Source organism: Arachis stenosperma, chromosome 1, assembly GCF_014773155.1.
Source record: "Arachis stenosperma cultivar V10309 chromosome 1, arast.V10309.gnm1.PFL2, whole genome shotgun sequence".
Taxonomy (NCBI): Eukaryota; Viridiplantae; Streptophyta; class Magnoliopsida; order Fabales; family Fabaceae; genus Arachis; species Arachis stenosperma.
Genome location: NC_080377.1, coordinates 105,012,357 through 105,036,990, shown reverse-complemented (window position 1 = coordinate 105,036,990; position 24,634 = coordinate 105,012,357). Strand labels below are relative to the sequence as shown.

The 24,634-nt window shown below is 40.6% G+C and overlaps 1 protein-coding gene and 1 non-coding gene across 2 annotated transcripts; both read left to right on the top strand.

Moving 5' to 3' along the window:
• Nucleotides 1-11,363: 11,363 nt before the first annotated feature.
• On the top strand, nt 11,364-11,471 carry LOC130955013 (small nucleolar RNA R71). Its single transcript, XR_009076563.1, has one exon. It is a non-coding gene; the product is annotated as a small nucleolar RNA R71 (small nucleolar RNA).
• A 12,010-nt stretch (nt 11,472-23,481) lies between these two features.
• Nucleotides 23,482-23,880, top strand: LOC130983082 (uncharacterized). Its single transcript, XM_057907265.1, has one exon. The coding sequence runs from the start codon at nt 23,482-23,484 to the stop codon at nt 23,878-23,880; it is 399 nt and encodes a 132-aa protein (XP_057763248.1).
• Nucleotides 23,881-24,634: the final 754 nt, after the last annotated feature.

Sequence of the window (24,634 nt, the reverse complement as noted above, 5' to 3'; positions counted from 1 at the left end):
TCTGAATGGAGCATCATAGGTATTTTCTATGATGGTCTCTCTGAACTGTCCAAGATGTCTTTGGATAGCTCTGCTGGAGGATCTCTTCATCTGAAGAAGACGCCTGCAGAAGCTCAAGAACTAATTGAAATGGTTGCAAACAACCAATTCATGTATACTTCTGAAAGGAATCCTGTGAACAATGGGACTAATCAGAAGAAAGGAGTTCTTGAGATTGACACTCTGAATGCCATATTGGCTCAGAATAAAATATTGACTCAACAAGTCAATTTGATTTCTCAAAGTCTGTCTAGAATGCAAAATGCACCAAGCAGTACTAAGGATGCTTCATCTGAAGAAGAAGCTTATGATCCTGAGAACCCTTCAATGGAAGAGGTGAATTACCTAGGAGAACCCTATGGAAACACCTATAATTCTTCATGGAGAAATCACCCAAATTTCTCATGGAAGGATCAACAGAGACCTCAACAAGGTTTCAACAACAATAATGGTGGAAGAAACAGGTTTAGCAATGGCAAGCCTTTTCCATCATCTTCTCAGCAACAGACAGAGAATGCTAAACAGAACCCCTCTGACTTAGCAACCATGGTCTCTGATCTAATCAAAACCACTCAAAGTTTCATGACTGAAACAAGGTCCTCCATTAGGAACTTGGAGGCACAAGTGGGGCAGCTGAGCAAGAAAATTACTGAACTCCCTCCTAGTACTCTTCCAAGCAATACAGAAGAAAATCCAAAAGGAGAGTGCAAGGCCATCAACATGGCCGAATATGGAGAGGAAGGGGAGGAAGTGAACGCCACTGAGGAAGACCTCAATGGGCGTGCACTAGCCTCCACTGAGTTCCCTAATGAGGAACCATGGGAATCTGAGGCTCAAAATGAGACCATATAGATTCCATTGGATTTACTTCTGCCATTCATGAGCTCTGATGAGTATTCTTCCTCTGAAGAGGATGAGTATGTCACTGAAGAGCAAGTTGCTAAATACCTTGGAGCAATCATGAAGCTAAATGACAAGTTATTTGGAAATGAGACTTGGGAGGATGAACCCCCTTTGCTCACCAAAGAACTGGATGACTTGTCTAGGCAGAAATTACCTCAAAAGAGACAAGATCCTGGGAAGTTTTCAATACCTTGTACCATAGGCACCATGACCTTCAAGAAGGCTCTGTGTGACTTAGGGTCAAGTGTAAACCTCATGCCTCTCTCTGTAATGGAGAAGCTAGGGATCTTTGAGGTACAAGCTGCAAGAATCTCACTAGAGATGGCAGACAATTCAAAAAAACAAGCTTATAGACTTGTAGAGGATGTTCTGGTGAAGATTGAAGACCATTACATCCCTGCTGATTTCATAGTCCTAGAGACTGGGAAGTGCATGGATGAATCTATCATCCTTGGCAGACCCTTCCTAGCCACAGCAAAGGCTGTGATTGACGTTGATGGAGGTGAACTGATCATTCAAGTGAATGAAAAATCCTATGTGTTTAAGGCTCAAGGATATCTCTCTATCACCATGGAGAGGAAGCATGAAGAGCTTCTCTCAAATCAGAGTCAAACAGAGCCCCCACAGTCAAACTCTAAGTTTGGTGTTGGGAGGCCACAACCAAACTCTAAGTTTGGTGTTGAACCCCCACATTCAAACTCTAAGTTTGGTGTTGGGAGGTTCCAACATTGCTCTGAGTATCTGTGAGGCTCCATGAGAGCCCTCTGTCAAGCTACTGACATTAAAGAAGCGCTTGTTGGGAAGCAACCCAATGATTATTTTTTTTCCTTTGTTATTTTATGTTTTTTTTTGTAGGTTGATGATCATAAGAAGTCACAAAATCAATTGAAAAAGCAAAAACAGAATGAAAAATAGGAAGAAAAATAGCACACCCTGGAGGAAGAACCTACTGGCGTTTAAACGCCAGTAAGGCTAGCAGGTGGGCGTTTAACGCCTAGTCTGGCACCATTCTGGGCGTTTAACGCCAGAAAGGGGCACCAGACTGGCGTTAAACGCCAGGAAAGGGTAAGAACCTGGCGTTAAACGCCAGAAATGGGCACCAGCCCGGCGTTTAATGCCAGAATTGGCTCAAAATGTGATTTTGCATGCCATTTAGTGCAGGGATGACTTTTCCTTGACACCTCAGGATTTGTGGACCCCACAGGATCCCCACCAACCCCACCACCCTCTCTCTTCTTCACCCATTCACCAATCACCTCAATACCTCTTCCCCAAAAACCCTTCACCTATCAAATCCCATCTTTCTCTTCACCACTCACATCCATCCTTCATAAAACCCCACCTACCTCACCCTTCAAATTCAAACCACTTTTCCACCCAAACCCACCCTTACATGACCGAACCATAAGCCCCCTCTCCTATATAAACCCCTCTTCACTCCTTCATTTTCACACAACCTAAACACCACTTCTCCCCCTCTTTGGCCGAACACAAAGCCATTCCCTTCTTCCTCATTTCTTCTTCTTCTACTCTCTTCTTTCTTCTTTTGCTCGAGGACGAGCAAACCTTTTAAGTTTGGTGTGGTAAAAGCATCGCTTTTTATTTTTCCATAACCATTTATGGCATCCAAGGCCGGAGAAACCTCTAGAAAGAGGAAAGGGAAGGCAAAAGCTTCCACCTCCGAGTCATGGGAGATGAAGAGATTCATCTCAAGGGTGCATCAAGACCACTTCTATGAAGTTGTGGCCTTGAAGAAGGTGATCCCCGAGGTCCCTTTTTCACTCAAAAAGAGTGAATATCCGGAGATCCGACATGAGATCCGAAGAAGAGGTTGGGAAGTTCTCACCAACCCCATTCAACAAGTCGAAATCTTAATGGTTCAAGAGTTCTATGCCAATGCATGGATCACCAAGAACCATGACCAAAGTATGAACCCGGACCCAAAGAATTGGCTTACTATGGTTCGGGGGAAATACTTGGATTTTAGTCCGGAAAATGTAAAGTTGGCATTCAACTTGCCTATGATGCAAGGAGATGAACATCCTTACACAAGAAGGGTCAACTTTGATCAAAGGTTGGACCAAGTCCTCACTGACATTTGTGAAGAGGGCGCCCAATGGAAGAGAGATTCAAAAGGGAAGCCGGTTCAACTAAGAAGGCATGACCTCAAGCCTGTGGCTAGAGGATGGTTGGAGTTTATCTAACGCTCAATCATTCCCACTAGCAACCGGTCCGAAGTTACTCTAGACCGGGCCATCATGATTCATAGCATCATGATTGGAGAAGAAGTAGAAGTTCATGAGGTTATAGCCCAAGAACTCTATAAGGTGGCGGACAAGTCCTCTACCTTAGCAAGGTTAGCCTTTCCTCATCTCATTTGTCACCTCTGTTATTCAGTTGGAGTGGACATAGAAGGAGACATCCTCATTGATGAGGACAAGCCCATCACTAAGAAAAGGATGGAGCAAACAAGAGACCCCTCCCATCATGAGATCCCTGAGATGCCTCAAGGGATGCACTTTCCTCTACAAGACTATTGGGAGCAAATTAATACCTCCCTAGGAGAATTGAGTTCCAACATGGGACAACTAAGGGTGGAGCATCAAGAACACTCCATCATCCTCCATGAAATTAGAGAAGATCAAAGAATCATGAGAGAGGAGCAACAAAGGCAAGGAAGAGACATTGAGGAGCTCAAGCACTCCATAAGATCTTCAAGAAGAAGAACAAGCCGCCATCACTAAGGTGGACCCGTTCTTTAATCTCCTTGTTCTTTACTTTCCTGTTTTTCGAATTTTAGTGCTTATGTTTGCCTATGTTTGTGTCTTATGATCATTAGTGTCTTAGTGTCTATGCCTTAAAGTTATGAATGTCCTATGAATCCATCACCTTTCTTAGATAAACAATGTTCTTAATTGAAAAAGGGAAAAATTGCATGAATTTTGAATTTTATAACAGTTTAATTATTTTGATGTGGTGGCAACACTTTTGTTCTCTGAATGTATGCTTAAACAGTGCATATGTCTTTTGAATTTGTGGTTCATGAATGTTGGCTCTTGAAAGAATGATGAAAAAGGAGATATGTTACTGAGGATCTGAAAAATCATAAAAATGATTCTTGAAGCAAGAAAAAGCAGTGAATACAAAAAAAAAAGAGAGGAAAAAAAAAGAGAAAAAGAAAAAAAAAAGAGAAAGAAATAAAGTTGTGATCCAAGGAAAAAAGAGTGTGCTTAAGAACCCTGGACACCTCTAATTGGGGACTCTAGCAAAGCTGAGTCACAATCTGAAAAGGTTCACCCAATTATGTGTCTGTGGCATGTATGTATCCGGTGGTAATACTGGAAGACAGAGTGCTTTGGGCCACGGCCAAGACTCATAAAGTAGCTGTGTTCAAGAATCATCATACTTAACAAAGAGAATCAATAACACTATCTGGATTCTGAGTTCCTAAAGAAGCCAATCATTCTGAATTTCAAAGGATAGGGTGAGATGCCAAAACTGTTCAGAGGCAAAAAGCTAAAAGCCCCGCTCATCTAATTAATACTGATCTTCATAGATGTTTTTGGAATTCATTGCATATTCTCTTCTTTTTTATCTTATTTGATTTTCAGTTGCTTGGGGACAAGCAACAATTTAAGTTTGGTGTTGTGATGAGCGGATAATTTGTACGCTTTTTGGCATTGTTTTTAGTATGTTTCTAGTAGGATTTAGTTAGTTTTTAGTATATTTTTATTAGTTTTTAGTTAAAATTCACTTTTCTGGACTTTACTATGAGTTTGTGTGTTTTTCTGTGATTTCAGGTATTTTCTGGCTGAAATTGAGGGACCTGAGCAAAAATCTGATTCAGAGACTGAAAAGGACTGCAGATGCTGTTAGATTCTGACCTCCCTGCACTCGAAGTGGATTTTCTGGAGCTACAGAAGCCCAATTGGCGCGCTCTCAACGGCGTTGGAAAGTAGACATCCTGGGCTTTCCAGCAATATATGATAGTCCATACTTTGCCCAAGATTTGATGGCCCAAACCGGCGTTCAAAGTCACCCTCAGAATTCCCAGCGTTAAACGCCGGAACTGGCACCAAAATGGGAGTTAAACGCCCAAACTGGCATAAAAGCTGGCGTTTAACTCCAAGAAGAGTCTCTACACGAAAATGCTTCATTTCTCAGCCCAAGCACACACCAAGTGGGTCCGGAAGTGGATTTTTATGTCATTTACTCATCTCTGTACACCCTAGGCTACTAGTTCTCTATATATAGGACCTTTTACTATTGTATTTGAAGAGCTTTTGATCATGTTTTTATGATTGAACTCACTTTGGGAGGCTGGCCATTCGGCCATGCCTAGACCTTGTTCTTATGTATTTTCAACGGTGGAGTTTCTACACACCATAGATTAAGGTGTGGAGCTCTGCTGTACCTCGAGTATTAATGCACTATTGTTCTTCTATTCAATTCCGCTTGTTCTTTGTCCAAGATATCACTTGTTCTTCAACTTGATGAATGTGATGATCCGTGACACTCATCATCATTCTCACCTATGAACGTGTGACTGACAACCACCTCCGTTCTACCTTAGATTGAGTGAATATCTCTTGGATTCTTGACACACGATGCATGGTTGATCGCCTGACAACCGAGTGCTCGCCTGACAAACGAGCCAGCCATTCCGTGAGATCAGAGTCTTCGTGGTATAGGCAAGAACTGATGGCGGCATTCAAGAGAATCTGGAAGGTCTAACCTTGTCTGTGGTATTCTGAGTAGGATTCAATGATTGAATGACTGTGACGTGCTTCAAACTCCTGAGGGCGGGGCGTTAGTAACAGACGCAAAAGAATCAATAGATTCTATTCCGGCCTGATCGAGAACCGACAGATGGATAGCCGTGCCGTGACAGGGTGCGTTGAACATTTCCACTGAGAGGATGGGAGGTAGCCACTGACAACGGTGAAACCCTTGCATAAGCTTGCCATGGAAAGGAGTAAGAAGGATTGGATGAAGACAGTAGGAAAGCAGAGAGACGGAAGGGAAGGCATCTTCATACGCTTATCTGAAGCTCTCATCAATGATATACATAAGTATCTCTATCTTTATCTTTATGTTTTATTCATATATCATCTACACCCATTTGAGTCTGCCTGACTAAGATTTACAAGGTGACCATAGCTTGCTTCATACCAACAATCTCCGTGGGATCGACCCTTACTCGCGTAAGGTTTATTACTTGGACGACCCAGTGCACTTGCTGGTTAGTTGTGCAAAGTTGTGTATGCCATGGTATTGAGCACCAAGTTTTTGGGGCCATTACTAGGGATTAATTGATTTGTGAAAAGTAGTGATCACAATTTCGCACACCATCCAGAAATGTGAATTTTGCATAAAAACTAACAAAAATATACTAAAAAGTAACTAAAACATACTAGAAACTACCTAAAAATAATGCCAAAAAGCGTATAAATTATCCGCTCATCACAACACCAAACTTAAATTGTTGCTTGTTCGCAAGCAACTGAAAACAAAATAGGATAAAAAGAAGAGAATATACAATAAATTCCAAAATATCAATGAAGCTTAGTTCCAATTAGATGAGCGGGACTAGTAGCTTTTTGCTTCTGAACAATTTTGGCATCTCACTTTGTCCTTTGAAATTCAGAATGATTGGCATCTATAGGAACTCATAATTAAGATAGTGTTATTGATTCTCCTAGTTCAGTATGTTGATTCTTGAACATAGCTACTTATGAGTCTTGGTTGTGACCCTAAGCATCTTGTTTTCCAGTATTACCACCGGATACATAAATGCCACAGACACATAACTGGGTGAACCTTTTCAGATTGTGACTCAGCTTTGCTAGAGTCCCCAGTTAGAGGTGTCCAGAGTTCTTAAGCACACTCTTTTTGTTTTGGATCACGACTTTAGCCACTTAGTGTCAAGTTTTTCACTTGGACCTTCATGACACAAGCACATGGTTAAGGATAGCTTGAATTAGCCGCTTAGGCCAGGATTTTATTCCATTGGGCCCTCCTATCTACTGATGCTCAAAGCCTTGGATCCTCTTTACTGTTGCCTTTTAGTTTAAAGGGTTACTGGCTTTTTGCTCTTGCCTTTTAGTTTAAAGAGCTATCGGCTTTTTCTGCTTGCTTTTTCTTTCTCTTTCTCTTTTTTTTTCTTTATTTTTCTCCCCTTTTTTTCGCAAGATTTGTGTTATTCACTGCTTTTTCTTGCTTCAAGAATCAATTTTATGATTTTTCAAATTATCAATAACATTTCTCTTTTTTCATTATTTTTTCAAGAGCCAACAATTTTAACATTCATAAGCTTCACTATAAAAAATATGCACTGTTCAAGCATTCATTCAGAAAACAAAAAGTATTGCCACCACATCAAGATAATTAAACTAATTTCAAGATAGAATTCAAAATTCATGTACTTCTTGTTCTTTTGCAAATTGAAACATTTTTCATTTAAGAAAGGTGAAGGATTCATGGAATACTCATAGCTTTAAGACATAGACACTAGACACTAATGATCATGTAATAAAGACACAAACATAGACAAAACATAAAGCATAAAAACTGAAAAACAGAAAAATAAGAACAAGAAAATTAAATAACGGGTCCACCTTAGTGGCGGCGGCTAGTTCTTCCTCTTGAAGTTCCTATGGAGTGCTTGAGCTCCTCAATGTCTCTTCTTTGCCTTTGTTGCTCTTCCCTCATGGCTCTTTGGTCCTCTCTAATTTCATGGAGGATAATGGAGTGCTCTTGGTGCTCCATCCTTAGTTGCTCCATGTTGGAACTCAAGTCCCCTAAAGAGGTGTTGAGTTGATCCCAATAGTTGTGTGGAGAAAAATGCATCCCTTGAGGCATCTCAGCGATTTCTTGATGAGGGACTTCCTCATGCTCTTGTTGAGGTCCATGAGTGGGCTCTCTTGTTAGCTCCATTCTCTTTTTTGTGATGGGCCTATCCTCTTTAATGAGGATGTCTTCCTCTATGACAATTCTGGCTAAATTGCATAGGTGATAGATGAGATGAGGAAAGGCTAACCTTGCCAAAGTGGAGGGCTTGTCAGCCACCTTGTATAGTTCTAGAGGTATAATCTCATGAACTTCTACTTCCTCTCCAATCATGATGCTATGGATCATGATAGCCCGATCTACTGTACTTCGGATCGGTTGCTAGTAGGAATGATAGAGCGTTGGATGAACTCTAACCATCCTCTAGCCATGGGTTTGAGGTCAAGCCTTCTCAGTTGAACCGGCTTGCCTTTGGAGTCTTTCTTCTATTGGGCTCCTTCTACACAGATGTCCATGAGGACTTGGTCCAACCTTTGATCAAAGTTGACCTTTCTTGTGAAAGGATAAAGATCTCCTTACATCATTGGCAAGTTGAATGCTAACCTCACATTTTCTGGACTGAAATCTAAGTATTTCCCCCGAACCATTGTAAGCCAATTCTTTGGGTTTGGATTCACACTTTGATCATGGTTTTTAGTGATCCATGCATTAGCATAGAACTCTTGAACCATTAAGATTCTGACTTGTTGGATGGGGTTTGTGAGAGCTTCCCAATCTCTTCTTCGAATCACTTGTCGGATCTCTGAATATTCGCTCTTTTTGAACTTGAAGGGGACCTCAGGGATCACCTTCTTCTTGGACATAACTTCATAAAAGTGGTCTTTATGGACCTTCGAGATGAATCTCTCCATCTCCCATGATTCGGAGGTAGAAGCAATTGCCTTCCCTTTCCTCTTTCTAGAGGTTTTTCCGGCCTTAGGTGCCATTAATGGTTATGGAAAAAAATAAAAAGCAATGCTTTTTCCACACCAAACTTAAAAGGTTTGCTCGTCCTCGAGCAAAAGAAGAAAGAAAGAAGTAGAAGAAGAAGAAATGGAGGAGATGGAGGTAGAGGAGTGGTTCGGCCAAGGGAGGGTTTGGAGTGTTTGTGATGTGTGAAAATGAAGGAGTAAGGCGGGGTATATATAGGGTAAGAGGGAGAGGAAATCCGTGTGATAGGGGTTTGGTTTGGGAGGGAAATGGTTTGAATTTGAGTGGGTGGGGGTAGGTGGGTTGTATGATGGAAAATAGTGATGGATGTGAGTGGTGAAGAGGTTATGGGGAAGAGGGTAGGATTTGATAGGTGAATGGTGTTTGGGGAAGGGTGTTATAGAAAGGTGTGAAGAAGAGTGAGAATGAGTTGGGGTAGGTAGGGATCCTGTGGGGTCCACAGATCCTGAGGTGTCAAGGATTTCTCATCCCAACATCTTTCTGGCGTTTAAACGTCCTCTGTGTGGCATTTCTGGCATTGAACGCCTAGCTGCTGCCCATTTCTGGCATTAAACACCAGTCTGGCTACTAGTTCTGGTGTTTAATGCCCAGAATGCTGCCATACTAGGCGTTAAACACCCATTCTGCTACCCTTACTGGTGTTTAACGCCAGCCAGACACCAGACACCCTTTTCTGGTGTTAAACGCTAGTCTATGTGCCATTTCTGGCGTTTAACGCCCAGAATGGTACCAGACTAGGCGTTAAACGCCCACTTTGATAGCCTTACTGGTGTTTAAACACCAGTAAGCTCGTCCTCCAGGGTGTGCTATTTTTGATGCTATTTTTTATTCCTGCTTTAATTCTACAGCTATTTTTGTGACTTCACATGATCATCAACCTAAAGAAGACATAGACTAGCACTAGAAAATATAATGAAAAAGTAATTAATATAGATAAATAAAATTGGGTTGCCTCCCAATAAGCACTTCTTTAATGTCAATAGCTTGACAGGAAGCTCTTACAGAGCTTCACAGATGCTCAGAGCATGGTTGTGGCCTCCCAATACTAAACTTAGAAGTTGAGTGTGGGGGCTCTGTCTGATTCTGTATTGAGAAAAGCTTTTCATGCTTCTTCTCTATGTTTACAGAAGAAGATCCTTGAGTCTTGAATACAATGCAAGGTAGTCCTTATTCAATTGAAGGACTAACTCTCCTCTGTCCACATTAATCACAGCCCTTGCTGTGGCTAGGAAGGGTCTTCCAACGATAATGGATTCATCCTCATCCTTCCCAGTGTCTAGGATTATGAAGTCAGCAGGGACGTAAAGGCCTTCAACCTTCACTAAGACATCCTCTACAAATCCATAAGCCTGTTTCATTGATTTATCTGCCATTTCTAGTGAGATTCTTGCAGCTTGTATCTCAAAAATCCCTAGTTTCTCCATTATAGAGATTGGCATAAGGTTGATACCTGACCCCAGGTCACACAGAGCCTTTTCAAAGGTCATGGTGCCTATGGTGTAAGGTATTAAGAACTTTTTGGGATCTGGTTTCTTTTGAGGCAATGTCTGCTGAATCCATGTATTCGGTTCATTGATGAGCAATGGAGGTTCATCCTTCCAAGTGTCATTACCAAATAACTTGGCATTCAGCTTCATGATTGCTCCCAGATATAGAGCAACTTTCTCTTCAACAATGTCTTCACCCTCTTCAGAGGAAGAATATTCATTAGAGCTCATGAATGGCAACAGTAAGTTCAGTGGAATCACTATGGTCTCTGTATGAGCCTCAGATTCCTTTGGTTCCTCAATAGGAAACTCCTTATTGGTCAGTGGACGTCCCTTGAGGTCTTCCTGACTGGAAATCACTGCCTTTTTACTCTCTACAGGTTCGGCCACTTTAGATGTGGTTATGGCCTTGCACTCTCTTTTGGGGTTCTCTTCTGTATTGCTTGGGAGAGTACTAGGATGAGTTTCAGTAACTCTTTTACTCAGCTGACCCACTTGTCCCTCCAAATTTCTGATGGAGAACCTTGTTTCAGTCATGAAATTGAGAGTGGCCTTAGATAGATCAGAAACTATGTTTGCTAGGCCAGAGAGGCTCTGCTCAGAATTCTCTGTCTGTTGCTAAGAATATGATGGAAAAGGTTTGCTATTGCCAAACATATTTCTCCTACCATTATTGTTATTGAAGCCTTGTTAAGGCTTCTGTTGATCCTTCCCTGAGAAATTTGGATGATTCCTCCATGAAGGATTATAGGTGTTTCCATAGGATTCCCCCATGTAATTCACCTCTTCCATTGCAGGATTCTCATAGTCATAAGCTTCTCCTTCAGAGGAGGCTTCTTTCGCACTGCCAGATGCAGCTTGCAATCCAGTCAGATTCTGAGAAATCATATTGACTTACTGAGTCAATATTTTGTTCTGAGCTAATATGGCATTTAGAGTATCAATCTCAAGAACTCTTTTCTTCTGAGTCATCCCATTATTCACAGGATTTCTTTCAGAAGTGTACATGAACTGGTTATTTGCAACCATCTCAATGAGTTCCTGGGCTTCTGCAGGGGTTTTCAGATGAAGAGATCCACCAGCAGAATGGTCCAATGACATCTTGGACAATTCAGACAAACCATCATAGAATATACATATGATGCTCCATTCTGAAAGCATGTCAGAAGGACACCTTTTGGTTAATTGCTTGTATCTTTCCCAAGCTTCATAGAGGGATTCACCTTCCTTCTGTTTGAAGGTTTGGACTTCCACTCTAAGCTTGCTCATCTTTTGAGGTGGAAAGAATTTGGTCAAGAAAGCATTGACCAACTTATCCCAAGAGTTTAGGCTTTCTCTAGGTTGTGAGTCCAACCATATTCTAGCTCTGTCTCTTACAGCAAAGGGGAAAAGCATAAGTCTGTAGATCTCAGGATCAACCCCATTGGTCTTAACAGTATCATAGATTTGCAAGAATTCAGCTAATAACTGATGAAGATCTTCCGACGGAAGTCCATGAAACTTGCAATTCTGCTGCATTAGAGAAACTAATTGAGGCTTAAACTCAAAGTTGTTTGCTCCAATGGCAGGAATTGAGATGCTTCTTCTATAGAAGTTGGAAGTTGGTGCAGTATAGTCACCAAGCATCTTCCTTACATCTATAGCATTGTTGTTGGGTTCGGCTGCCATGTCTGCTTCTATTTTGAAATTCTCTGTAAGGTCCTCTCCAGAGTGTTGTGCTTTAGCTTCTCTTAGCTTCTTCTTCAGAGTTTTTTTAGGTTTAGGATCAGCTTCAACAAGAATATTTTTATCCCTGTTTTGCTCATATGAAAAAGAAGAGAACAAAAGGGAGTAGTGGAATCCTCTATGTCATAGTATAGAGATTCCTTGACGTGTCAGAAGAAAAGAAGAATAGAGGAATGAGGTAGAGAGAGAATAAGAAGAATTCAAACACAGAAGGAGAGAGATGGTTCGAATTATAAGTAGAAGAGAAGTGTTAGCAAATAAATAGAAAGAGATGAGAGAGAGAGTTTTTCGAAAATTAAAAACTAAAATAATTAGTTAATAAAAAAAGATTTTTGAAAAAGTGGTTAGTAATTTTCGAAAATTGGAAGTTGAAAAGTGGTTAGGTGGTTTTGAAAAAGATTAGAAATAATAACTAGTTGAAAAATATTTGAAAATAATTTTGAAAAGATAAGAAGTTAGAGAAAAGATTTTGAAATCAAAATTTAAAAAGATATGATTGAAAAAGATTTGACTGAAAAAGATATGATTTTAAAAAGATATGATTGAAAAAGATTTGATTTTTAAAATTGATGACTTGACTAACAAGAAACTAAAAGATATGATTCTAGAATTTAAAGATTGATCCTTTCTTAACAAGAAAGTAACAAACTTGAAATTTTTGAATCAAAACATTAATTGTTAGCAAGGATTTTTGAAAATGTGGAAAGATAAGATTTTAAAATTATGAATTAAAACATGAAAATTTGAAAAAATTTGAATTTGAAACGAAATTACCTCCCCTGTGTCATCCTGGCGTTAAACGCCTAGGATGCTATCCATTCTGGTGTTTAACGCCCAGAATGCTACTCTTTGGGCGTTTAACGCCCAGCCAGATACCCTGGCTGGCGTTTAACACTAGAATTCCTTCCTTTCTGGGCATTTTTCTAAACACCCAGTTTTTTCTCTGTGATTCCTCTGCTGTATGTTCTGAATCTTCATTTCTCTGTATTGTTTACTTGAAAAGAGATATTTTTGAATTTTTTTTATGAGGAGAGAGAAAAACAACAAAATGACATAAAACATGAAAAATTAAGATTAGAACAAGTAATGCATGCAAGAACACTTTGAATGTCAAGATGAACACCAAGAACACTTTGAAGATCATGATGAACATCAAGAACATATTTTTTGAAAAATTTTTAAGAAAAGAAAGATATGCAAGACACCAAACTTAGAAATTTTGAATGTTTAGACACTACGAATTTGAAAATGCATATGAAAAATAACATAAAATACAAAACAAGAAAATCATGAGATTGAACAAAGGAAATCATCAAGAACAACTTGAAGATCACAGAAGAACACAATGCATATTTTTTTCGAAAACTTTAAGAAAATTAAAAACATGCAATTGACACCAAACTTAGGATTTGACACTAGACTCAAACAAGAAACACAAAATATTTTTTTGTTTTTATGATTTTATTAAATTTTTTGTATTTTTCGAAAATAAAAAATAAAAAGCTTAAACATAAAATAAAATTACCCAATCTAAGCAATAAGATGAACTGTCAGTTGACCAAACTCGAACAATCTACGGCAACGGCGCCAAAAACTTGGTGCACGAAATTGTGATCATATTTTTCACAACTCTGCACAACTAACCAGCAAGTGCACTGGGTCGTCCTAGTAATACCTTACGTGAGTAAGGGTCGATCCCACAGAGATTGACGGCTTGAAGCAAGCTATGGTCATCTTGTAAATCTCAGTCAGGCGGATCCAAATGGTTATAAGGTATTGATAATTAAAAGATAGATAAGACGGAAAATAACATAGAGATACTTATGTAATTCATTGGTGGGAATTTCAGATAAGCATTTGGAGATGCTTTATTGCTTCTGAACCTCTGCTTTCCTATTGTCTTCATCCAATCATGCATGCTCCCTTCCATGGCAAGCCGTATGATCCTCTCAGTGAAAATGGTCCGGCTGCGGTCTTTGTACGGCTAATCAACTGTCAGATTTCTCGTCTCGGATGAAAAATACCAGGCACAGCTACCGCAGGGCTAATCATCTGTCGATTCTCACTTGTGTCGGAATAAGATCCATTGATCCTTTTGCACACTGTCACTACGCCCAACATTCGTGAGTTTGAAGCTCCTCACAGTCATCCCTTCCCAGATCCTACTCAGAATACCACAGACAAGGTTTAGACTTTTTGGATCTCAGGAATGCTGTCTATTGATTCTAGCCTATACCATGAAGATCCTAATCACGGGGTCGGATGCTCTGTTGTCAGGAGAGACGATGTGAATCCGTGGATCAGAGACCCAATAGAGTATACTCCGGCTGGCGTCCAATGACTATGTTGAACATCATGTAGACCGCTTTGTGGTTGTCAAGCACGCAGCTCTTGGCTAAGCGAGTACTGAAGATAGTGGGTGATTGTCACGGGTCACCCCTTCAGTCTGACTTAACTGAATTGAGTACAAGAGTATATCTTGGAGAAGAATTAGGCGTGAATTGAAGGAAAAACAATAGTACTTGCATTAATTCATGAGGAACAGCAGAGCTCCTCATCTTAATTTATGAGGTGTAGAAACTCCACCGTTGAAAATATATAAGAGAAAAAGGTCTAGGCATGGCCGAATGGCCAGCCTCCCTAAAGATGATCATAAAGCTCAAGGGTTCCAAAGAAGACCCCCAATACAATAGTAAAAGTTCTATTTATACTAAACTAGTAAACTAGGTTTACAGAAAAGGAGTAGATAGTGCAAAAATCCACTTCCGGGGCCCACTTGGTGTGTGCTTGGGCTGAGCTTTGACGCTTTCATGTGCATATGCCATTCTTGGAGTTAAACGCCAGCTTGGGTGCCAGTTTGGGCATTTAACGCCAGCTTTGGTGACGGTTCTGGTATTTTACGCCAGAAAATGGTCTCTGGTGGGCGTTTGGACGCCAGCTTGGGCCATCAAGTCTTGGGCAAAGTATGAACTATTATATATTGCTGAAAAGTCTGAGATGTCTACTTTCCAACTCAATTAAGAGCGCGCCAGTTGAGCTTCTGTAGCTCCAGAAAATCCACTTTGAGTGCAGGGAGGTTAGAATCCAATAGTATCTGTAGTCCTTTCTTAGCCTCTGGATCAGATTTTTGCTCAGGACCCTCAATTTCAGCCAGAAAATACCTAAAATCACAGAAAAACACAAAAACTCATAGTAAAGTCCAGAAATATGAATTTTGCATAAAAACTATAAAAAATATACTAAAAAATAACTAAAACATACTAGAAACTACCTAAAAATAATGCTAAAAAGCGTATAAATTATCCGCTCATCACTATGTGCAGCTGTCAAATTTGTCCATGAAAGCCTAAAGTCATGTTAGAAAACCATTAATTATTGACAATAAAGTAGTAATAGAATGCTTAAACATGGGCTGCCTCCCATGGAGCGCTTCTTTAACGTTATTAGCTTAACCGTTGGCTTCTGCCAGGGAGGGTTGTAATGTCTCAGGTCTTCTCCACTCACAGTGAATCTGACCCCGCTTGCTTCCTTGAGAATCTCTACATGCTCCAATGATACGATGGTAGGAAGATGAGGTGGGATTAGTGGGTGGTGGATTGATATCACTTGATCCCCTGGGGAAAAGCCCTCTGTAGGGATCTTTTTGTTTTTTCATCTCCTTGGTACCTTTTTCCCAATTCGTTTCTCTCCTTCAAGTGGTATTTTGGTGATTCCTGTGTTCGGAGGATCCTTGTTGATTGTTTCTCTTAAACTTCTTGTTTTTCCACAACGGGGTTCTTCAGAGGATCTGCTTGTGATTCATTGCTTGTTTCACCCAAGAATACTTCCTTGTGATCATCCTTTAAGTCTTTGTTCTCTTGTTCAGATTCATGTGTAGGCTTGAAGACATGAAAGGTAAGCTGTTCATCATGTATTCTTAATATCAACTCCCCTTGCTCAACATCTATGAGTGCTCTGGCTGTAGCCAAGAATGGTCTTCCCAGAATGATTGGATGAAGATAGCTCTCTTTTATCTCAAGAATAACAAAATCTGTAGGGAGGAAGTACCTTCCTACCTTCACCAGTACATTTTTAACCACTCCTATTGCTTGTTTCTGGGTCTTGTCAGCCAATTGTGGGTTTCAACTCATTGATTTACAATTTCCTCATGAGAGACAAGGGGATTAGATTTATGCTTGCTCTAAGATCACAAAACCCTCTATCAATCATTGTATCCCCTATAGTACAAGGGATGTGAAAACTCCCTAGATCTTTCTTCTTTGTGGGCAAATCCTTTTGGATGAGGGCATTGAACTCCTTAGTCATGACTACTGTTTGCCCACCCATTAAGGTACTCTTCTTGGTTACCCTATACACTATACCCTATACACTATACACAATTTATAAAGCTCACTTAGCCATACGTATATCCTTACCTGCACCTTGGCCCCATTACAACCTTGAAAAGACCTCATGATAATTGCATTGGTATATTAACTGTTGTTGATTGGTTAGGAGAAAAACAAAAGTTAGAAAGCATGACTAGAGAAGAATAGAGTGATTACCCTATACACTAGAGATTAGAGCATACATACTTTATCAGTGAGGGTTCAATGCTTGAATTTTCATGTTTCCGGCCTTCATAAGCTATCTTCTTGCACTTTTATCAGTTTTATTACATGATGATAGAATTAGTGGAATTTGATTTGTAATTGTTTTGAAGGGCTTATTTACTTTTGATCAAGTGGATAATAATCATATAGTTGCATTTATTTATATATGTAGGATTGCATTGCATTTCATGAGTTTCTGCATGTTCATACTTATTTCCTTGTCTCCTTCAATTTAGCATGAGGACATGCTAATGTTTAAGTATGGGGAGGTTGATAAACCACTATTTTATAGTTTATATTGTGTTTAATTGTGTGGTTTTGTCGTGATCCTTACCCACTTATTCATCAATTTAGCATGCATTTAGATTTCCTTCCTGAATTTATTACATGTTTGAAAATTGCTTCCTAGAGACTTTAATTATTTAATTTCAATTCTCCTTTATTCCATTCGATGTCGTAATCTGTGTGTCAAGTGTTTCAGGATTCATAGGGCATGAATGAGACGGAGATTGGAGAGGAAGCTAGCAAAAATGGAAGGAACACAAGAATTTGAGGAGATAACCAGCGAAAAGTGACGCGGTCGCATGGCACACGTGACCGCGCGAAAGAGCGCAAATCGCAGTGACGCGGCCACATGGCTTGCGCGGCCGCGCGGATTGGAAAGCACAAGCAACGCGGTAGCGTGGACGACACAAACGCGTGAAGAGGAAAAGCGCCAGCGACGCGTTCACATGGACGACGCGATCGCGTGACATGCGCAATCTGCATAAACTGCAGAATCTGAAACCAGCGACTTTGGATCCTATTTCGGCCCAGTTTTTGGCCCGGAACAGCAGACTAGAGTCAGAGAATATGCAGAAACAAGAGAGACATTCATTGAGTAGTTTTAGATCTAGTTTTTCACTCTCTTAGGTTTTTCTCTCTAGTTTTTAGAATTTTAATTTTCAATTGATCTTAGCATTGGAACATTGAGAAGAGTTATTTTCCTCATCAAGACTTCATCACTCTAGTTTGTTCTCTTAACTTGGTTTTATTCTTCCATGTTCTTTGTTATGTTCAATTTTGTCATTCAGATACTTTTATCATTAATTAATGCAAGGATTATTTCTTTTTAATTTAATTTCCATTCCAATAATCATGTCTTCTTTTAATTCCCTTTCATGTGCCATGGATTCTTTATTTACAATGCGTGAGTAGCTTCATTACTTGATGGGGAGTTGATTAAAGGGAACTCTTGAGTTGGAAGGATTGAAAGAAAAATTTGTAATTGGGTTAAATGTTGGATTGCTATCCTGTCACCGACGCCAATCCCTTTAAACTAAGTGGGTTGCAACTTGTGAACAGATCTGGCATTTCCACTTGTTTGACTTTCTCTTACCTAGTAAGGGATAACCAAACAGAACAACTATTAATTATAAATTAATCTTACAATCACACCATCAATGATAGAGATTCTAACCAATCAATTCCCAGTCAAGGCCTTTCATTTTTATTATTTAAAATTCCTCAATTTAAATCCCAATTTACTTAGCTCAACTCTTTTTGGAATATCTGATTAATAATACAGCACACTTTTCTGCAACTCGTTGGGAGACGACCTGGGACTTAAAACTCCCAGTAATTTTAATTTAAACTTTCAGTGACATATTTCTAAATTGATAGGCAGATTTTCGGTGAGTTAAGAACTATACTTGCAACGTAACCAATTTAATAAATTTTTAATTCACCAGCTTCTGCATCTCCATCAATTTTTGGCGCCGTTGCCGGGGAGTTGCAATAGAGTGCTTATTTTATTAATTAGAATTTATTTATTTGCATTTTATTTAATTTTGCTACTATGAGCTGCGTGTTTCTTCTGTCAAATGACACGTTCACTTCCTGGTCCGCACTTGCTAACATTCGATCCTGAAATTGAAAGAACAATTTCACGAATAAGGCAAGAACAGCGTAGGTTAGTCCGCTCTAAGGGCGGATCTGAAACTGAATCTGAAGAGGAAACCAGCCCCCGTTCTACTGATCGGTTGTTTTACGTGCAGAAAACATGGCAGCTAGAAGAATTACCATTCAGGAGGAAGGAGCTCCTGATTTTACACTGCAACCGTTTCAAGCGCATCATCCAGCGGTAGCTACGGATTTTGAAATAAAGACCGCACTGCTAAATTTGATGCCGAAGTTTCATGGCCTACCTGCTCAAGAGCCTATCAAGCACTTGAGAGATTTCCAGGCAGCCTGTTCTACTGTCAGCCGTGATGGCGCTGATGAAACTTCAATTCTGCTAAAAGCTTTTCCGTTCTCTCTTGAGGGAAAAGCAAGAGAGTGGTACTACACTCAACCTCTAGCAAACGTATCCTACTGGGATACACTCAGAAAGGAGTTCCTGGAGAAATTCTTCCCATCTGAAGTTACTGATAAACTGAGGAAGGATATCTCTACAATTGTTCAGGATGACAATGAGACTCTCTTTGAATACTGGAAGCGCTTCAATAATCTTCTAGAAGCATGCCCCCACCACATGATTGACAAGATCGTGCTACTCAGCTATGTCACACAAGATATGAGGCCCCAAGATAAGACCACATTGGAAAGTGCCAGCAATGGGTCTTTGAAGAAGTACAAGACCACTGATGAAGCTTGGCAATTGATTAGTGATTTAGCTGAATCTACTCGGAACCACAGACAGAAGCAAGGCCGTTCAAGGGCCGTTACAGAGGTATCTTCTGGCATAGAGACTGCTACTCTAAATCGAAGCATCTGTGAAATGACCAACCTGCTGAAGCAAATGCAGTTAAATCAACAAGCTCAGCAAACTCAACTGCAGTAAAACCAACAACTAGTCCCACAAAGAATTTGTGAAATTTGTGCTGATTACAGCCATTACACTGATGAATGCCCGCAGCTCCAACAAGAAGATAACATGGTGGCATCCACTCACAACTTCTATGACCGCCCCAACCAAGGGTACAATCAAAGTGGAAATAATAACCATGGATGGCAGGATAATTCAAACCAGAATTGGAGGGACAACAATAATAGGGGAGGCAGAGATAATCAGGGAAATCAGAGGTGGAATAATTACAACAACAGGCAGCAAAATCAACCTTACCGAGCACCTCACCTGAGGCAAAACCAAAGACCACCGAACAATCAGCAGCAAACCTCTCAATTTACTCATTCTTCTGTATCTTCTAATGAAGAATTATTACAAGCTCTTGAGAAAAGACAACTGGCCATGGAAAATACCATCGTGAACAGTATTAACGCCAGTCTGAATGGTTTCACCTCTACTCTGCAAGCTTTTATGACACAACTTAGTTCAGCACAAAATTCCAGTAACCAACCTTCAAGCACCACTGGAATCCCCTCTCAACCATTACCCAATCCAAAGGGAGGCATTAATGCCATCACCCTAAGGTCCGGGACCACACTGCAGGAGAGGAATCAGGAGGAACCAAGCTCACCAGAATACGCCTCAGCTGAAGAGGTGGTAGAAATCGAAGATGTTGAAGAGGAAGAGGATATACAGGGCATAGCTGAAGAAGAGATAGCTCAACCACAGGAAGAAGCACAAAAAGGTGCAGGCACCACAGAAAACACTACTCCCATTCCATTTCCACAACTTGCAAGGAAGCCTAGGAAGCAGCTGGAACCTGATCCTAAAATGGTAGAAATATTCAAAAAGGTTGAGGTAACTGTTCCCCTTTTTGATGTTATTCAGCAAGTACCTAAATATGCAAAGTTTCTAAAAGACTTATGTATCCATAAAGATAAAATTAATGAATTAGAAACTATTCCTTTAGGTAGTTCTATATCTGCTTTAATGGGAGGATTACCTGAAAAATGTAGTGATCCAGGTCCTTACATAGTTAGTTGTACTATTGGTGGTGTAGTAATTTATGATTGCATGTGTGATTTAGGAGCATGTGTCAGTATAATGCCTTTGTCTATATATGATGTTTTAAGGCTCCCTCCTTTAAAAAGGTCGGCAGCTCGTTTTGTGTTAGCAGATAAAAGCATTATTACAGTTGCTGGAGTTGCTGAAGATGTTTTGGTGAACATTAAAAGGCTCACATTTCCCACTGATTTTTATATCTTGGAGATGCCCCATAATGATTCAGATAAACCATCATCAATCCTACTTGGAAGACCGTTCCTGAAGACATCAAAATTCAAATTGGATGCTTTTTCAGGGACATACTCCTTTGAAATAGATGGCCGCATAGTAATCTTCAATCTGAATGGAGTCATTGACAACCCCCCAGAAGATCGTTCTATCTTCCAGTGTGATGTCATAGACGAAAGTGTGGCTGAAGTTCAAAAGGAAGAGTTTGAAGAGAGGCACACTAGACAAGGTCCAAGTGTGGGGACCCTCTTAACTGACAATAAGGACACTTCACCATTTTCACAAGCCCCAGATAACCCAGAGCCTGTCCATGATCAAAAGTTAGAATTGAAACCTCTCCCTCCACATCTCAAATATGCTTACCTTGAGGATGAGCAGAAGCTTCCGGTTATTATTGCAAGAGAACTAACTTCTCAACAAGAAGAACAGCTACTTGATGTGTTGAGGAAGCATAAGAAGGCAATAGGGTGGAGTTTGGCAGACATAGTGGGAATCAACCCTCAAATATGCGAGCACAGAATATTTTTAGAAGAGGGAGCAAGACCTGTCCGTCAACCACAAAGAAGATTGAATCCTACCATCTTGGAAGTTGTCAAAAAGGAAGTGACCAGACTATTGGAGGCCGGTATCATATATCCCATTTCAGACAGTGAATGGGTAAGCCCAGTGCAAGTGGTGCCCAAGAAGTCCGGAGTCACTACAGTGAAAAATGAGCATGGAGAGCTCATAGCAACTAGAGTTCAGAATGCTTGGAGAGTCTGCATTGATTACAGGCGTCTCAACCAAGCTACTCGTAAGGATCACTATCCACTTCCATTCATTGATCAAATGCTGGATCGCCTGTCAGGTAAATCACATTATTGCTTTTTAGATGGTTACACAGGTTATTTCTAGATTCATATAGCTCCTGAGGATCAGGAAAAGACTACTTTTATATGTCCTTTTGGGACCTATGCTTATAAGAGAATGCCCTTTGGCTTGTGCAATGCACCAGCTACTTTCCAAAGGTGCATGATGAGTCTTTTCTCTGATCTTATTGAGGACTGTATGGAAGTTTTTATGGACGATTTTAGCGTTTATGGTGATTCTTTTAACTTTTGCTTAGATGAATTATCTAGAGTATTAGATAGATGTATTAATACAAACCTTGTATTGAATTTCGAAAAATGCCACTTTATGGTAAAGCAAGGGATTGTATTGGGACATGTGGTATCTAATAATGGCATTTCTGTAGACCCAGCAAAGGTGAATGTTATTTCTAGTCTACCTTACCCCTCTTTTGTGAGGGAAGTCCGTTCGTTCCTTGGCCATGCAGGTTTCTACAGGAGATTTATTAAGGATTTTAGTAAGGTGGCACTTCCCTTATCCAGATTACTACAAAAGGATATTGAGTTTGAGTTCAGTGAGGATTGCAAACAAGCATTTGATAAGCTAAAGACTGCTCTAACTCAAGCTCCAATTGTGAGAGGACCCGATTGGAGCCAGCCATTTGAAATCATGTGCGATGCTTCCAACCATGCGGTAGGAGCAGCACTGGCTCAGCGTGAAGGTAAGAATCCTTTTGTTATTGCCTATGCGTCTAAGACTTTAGACACTGCCCAGTCCAATTATACTACTACTGAGAAAGAGCTACTTGCTATTGTTTTTGCTCTGGATAAATTTCGGGCCTATTTACTTGGTACTAGAGTAGTAGTGTATTCAGACCATGCAGCTCTAAAGTATCTATTGGCTAAAAAGGAATCCAAACCAAGACTTATACGTTGGATACTGCTGTTACAAGAATTTGATTTAGAAATCAAGGATAGGAGTGGTAATCAAAATTTAGTTGCAGACCACTTGAGTCGCCTTGAACATATTAAGGATGATTCTACTCCTATAGATGGTAATTTTTCTTTTGACAACCTGCAAGCAGTATCTGAGGTAGTCCCTTTAGTATGCACCTGTTGCTAATTATTTAGTTAGCCGCACATTTCCTCCACATTTTTCTAAACATCAAAGAGACAAGCTGAAAAGCGAGTCTAAATATTATATATGGGATGACCCATATTTATGGAGATGTGGCGCTGACCAGATAATTAGACGTTGTGTACTTCAATCAGAATTCCAGTCCATTTTAGAGGCCTGTCACTCATCTGAAAGTGGAGGACATTTTGGCCCTCAACGAACAGCTAGAAAAATATTAGACTGTGGATTCTGGTGGCCTACTCTTTTTAGAGATGCTACTGAGTTTTATAAATCTTGTCACCCATGCTAGAAATTTGGTAACATATCCAAGAGGGATGAGATGCCTCAACAATATATGCTTTTCTGTGAAATTTATGATGTTTGGGCCATTGACTTCATGGGTCCATTTCCAAATTCTAGTGGATATTTTTATATATTGTTAGCTGTAGATTATGTTTCCAAATGGGTGGAAGCAATTCCTACCCGCACTGATGATGCTAACACTGTTGTTTCTTTTGTGAGAAACCATATTATATGCCGCTTTGGATCACCACGAGCGATCGTGAGCGATCAAGGCACCCATTTTTGTAACAGGAGACTAACAGGATTGATGAAGAAGCATGGGATAATCCATAAAGTTGCAACAGCTTATCATCCCCAAACTAATGGGCAAGCCGAGGTGTCAAACAGAGAAATTAAACGTATCTTGCAAAAGATAGTAAAGCCTCACAGAAAAGACTGGAGCACCAGACTACAAGATGCACTGTGGGTATATAGAATAGCATACAAGACACCCATTTGGATGAGTCCCTTCCGCTTAGTTTATGGAAAAGCTTGTCATCTCCCAGTTGAAATCAAACACAAAGCCTTCTGGGCAGTTAAAGAGTGCAACATGGGGATTGAGGATGCTGGAGCTGAAAGAAAGTTACAACTGCAGGAACTGGAAAACCTTCGCCTAGAAGCTTATGAGAACTCCAGAATATACATGGAAAAGATGAAAGCTGTGCATGATCAAAACATCAAGAAGAGAGAGTTCCAACCTGGAGATTTTGTTCTCCTTTACAAATCTCGACTGAGGCTCATGCCCGGTAAGTTGAGATCAAAATGGGAAGGTCCATACAGAATAGAGAAGGCTGAACCGTACGGAGTTTATCACCTAAGCCATCCTTCCAGTTCTGAACTTATTAAGGTTAATGGACACCGCCTGAAGCTATACCATGGTGAGAAGGTGCAGAAGAGCAAGGAGCTTGAGATCTTCCGCCTGGAAGATCCCCACATAGCAACAGATTGAGCTAATGGAGCGTCCAACTTACGGACGTTAAAGCAAAGTGCTTGGTGGGAGACAACCCACCGCGGTATGATCGTTCTTTTCGTCACTTTTAGTTTTTCTTCTTTAAATAACTCTTCTCTTTATTAGTGCTTTCGTGCTTTTTCAATTACATGTCTTTATCTTTTTTTAAAAAAAAAAAATTTTCGCCGCGCGACGCGATCGCACAAGCGACGCGTCCGCGTGGCAGGGGGAGTGAAGAAAAATAAAATGAATAGAAAGTTACGCAGGAGCAGCGCTGGAGTCGTGCCAAAGGCACAATTTACTCCACGCGGCCGCGTCGCTGACGCGACCGCGTCGCATGGAAATCGTGGCCTCCCACGCGACCGCGTGCCCTGCTTTTTCGATGTAAAAGGGTGCACAATGCTATATTGTGCGAGAGTGGTGCTGGATTGGTGGTGGAAGCACAATCCTTGTCATGCGACCGCGTCGCCGACGCGGCCGCGTCACATAATTTCTGATGCACAGTCACGCGATCGCTTGACCCACGCGATCACGTCACCTTAATTTGGCAATTGAATTATATTGAACAGAGAGTTGTGCTGGAGCGAGGCTGCACTCGCGCCAGTAGCACAACGTAGGTCACGCGATCGCGTCCCCCTTCCTGACGCGCATCTACGCGAACGCGTGCCGTCCGCGGCCGCGTCACATGTGCCGCACAGCTCAACCCAATAAGCCAAATTATCTTATCTTTCTCTCCTCCAAACCCTACTTTTTC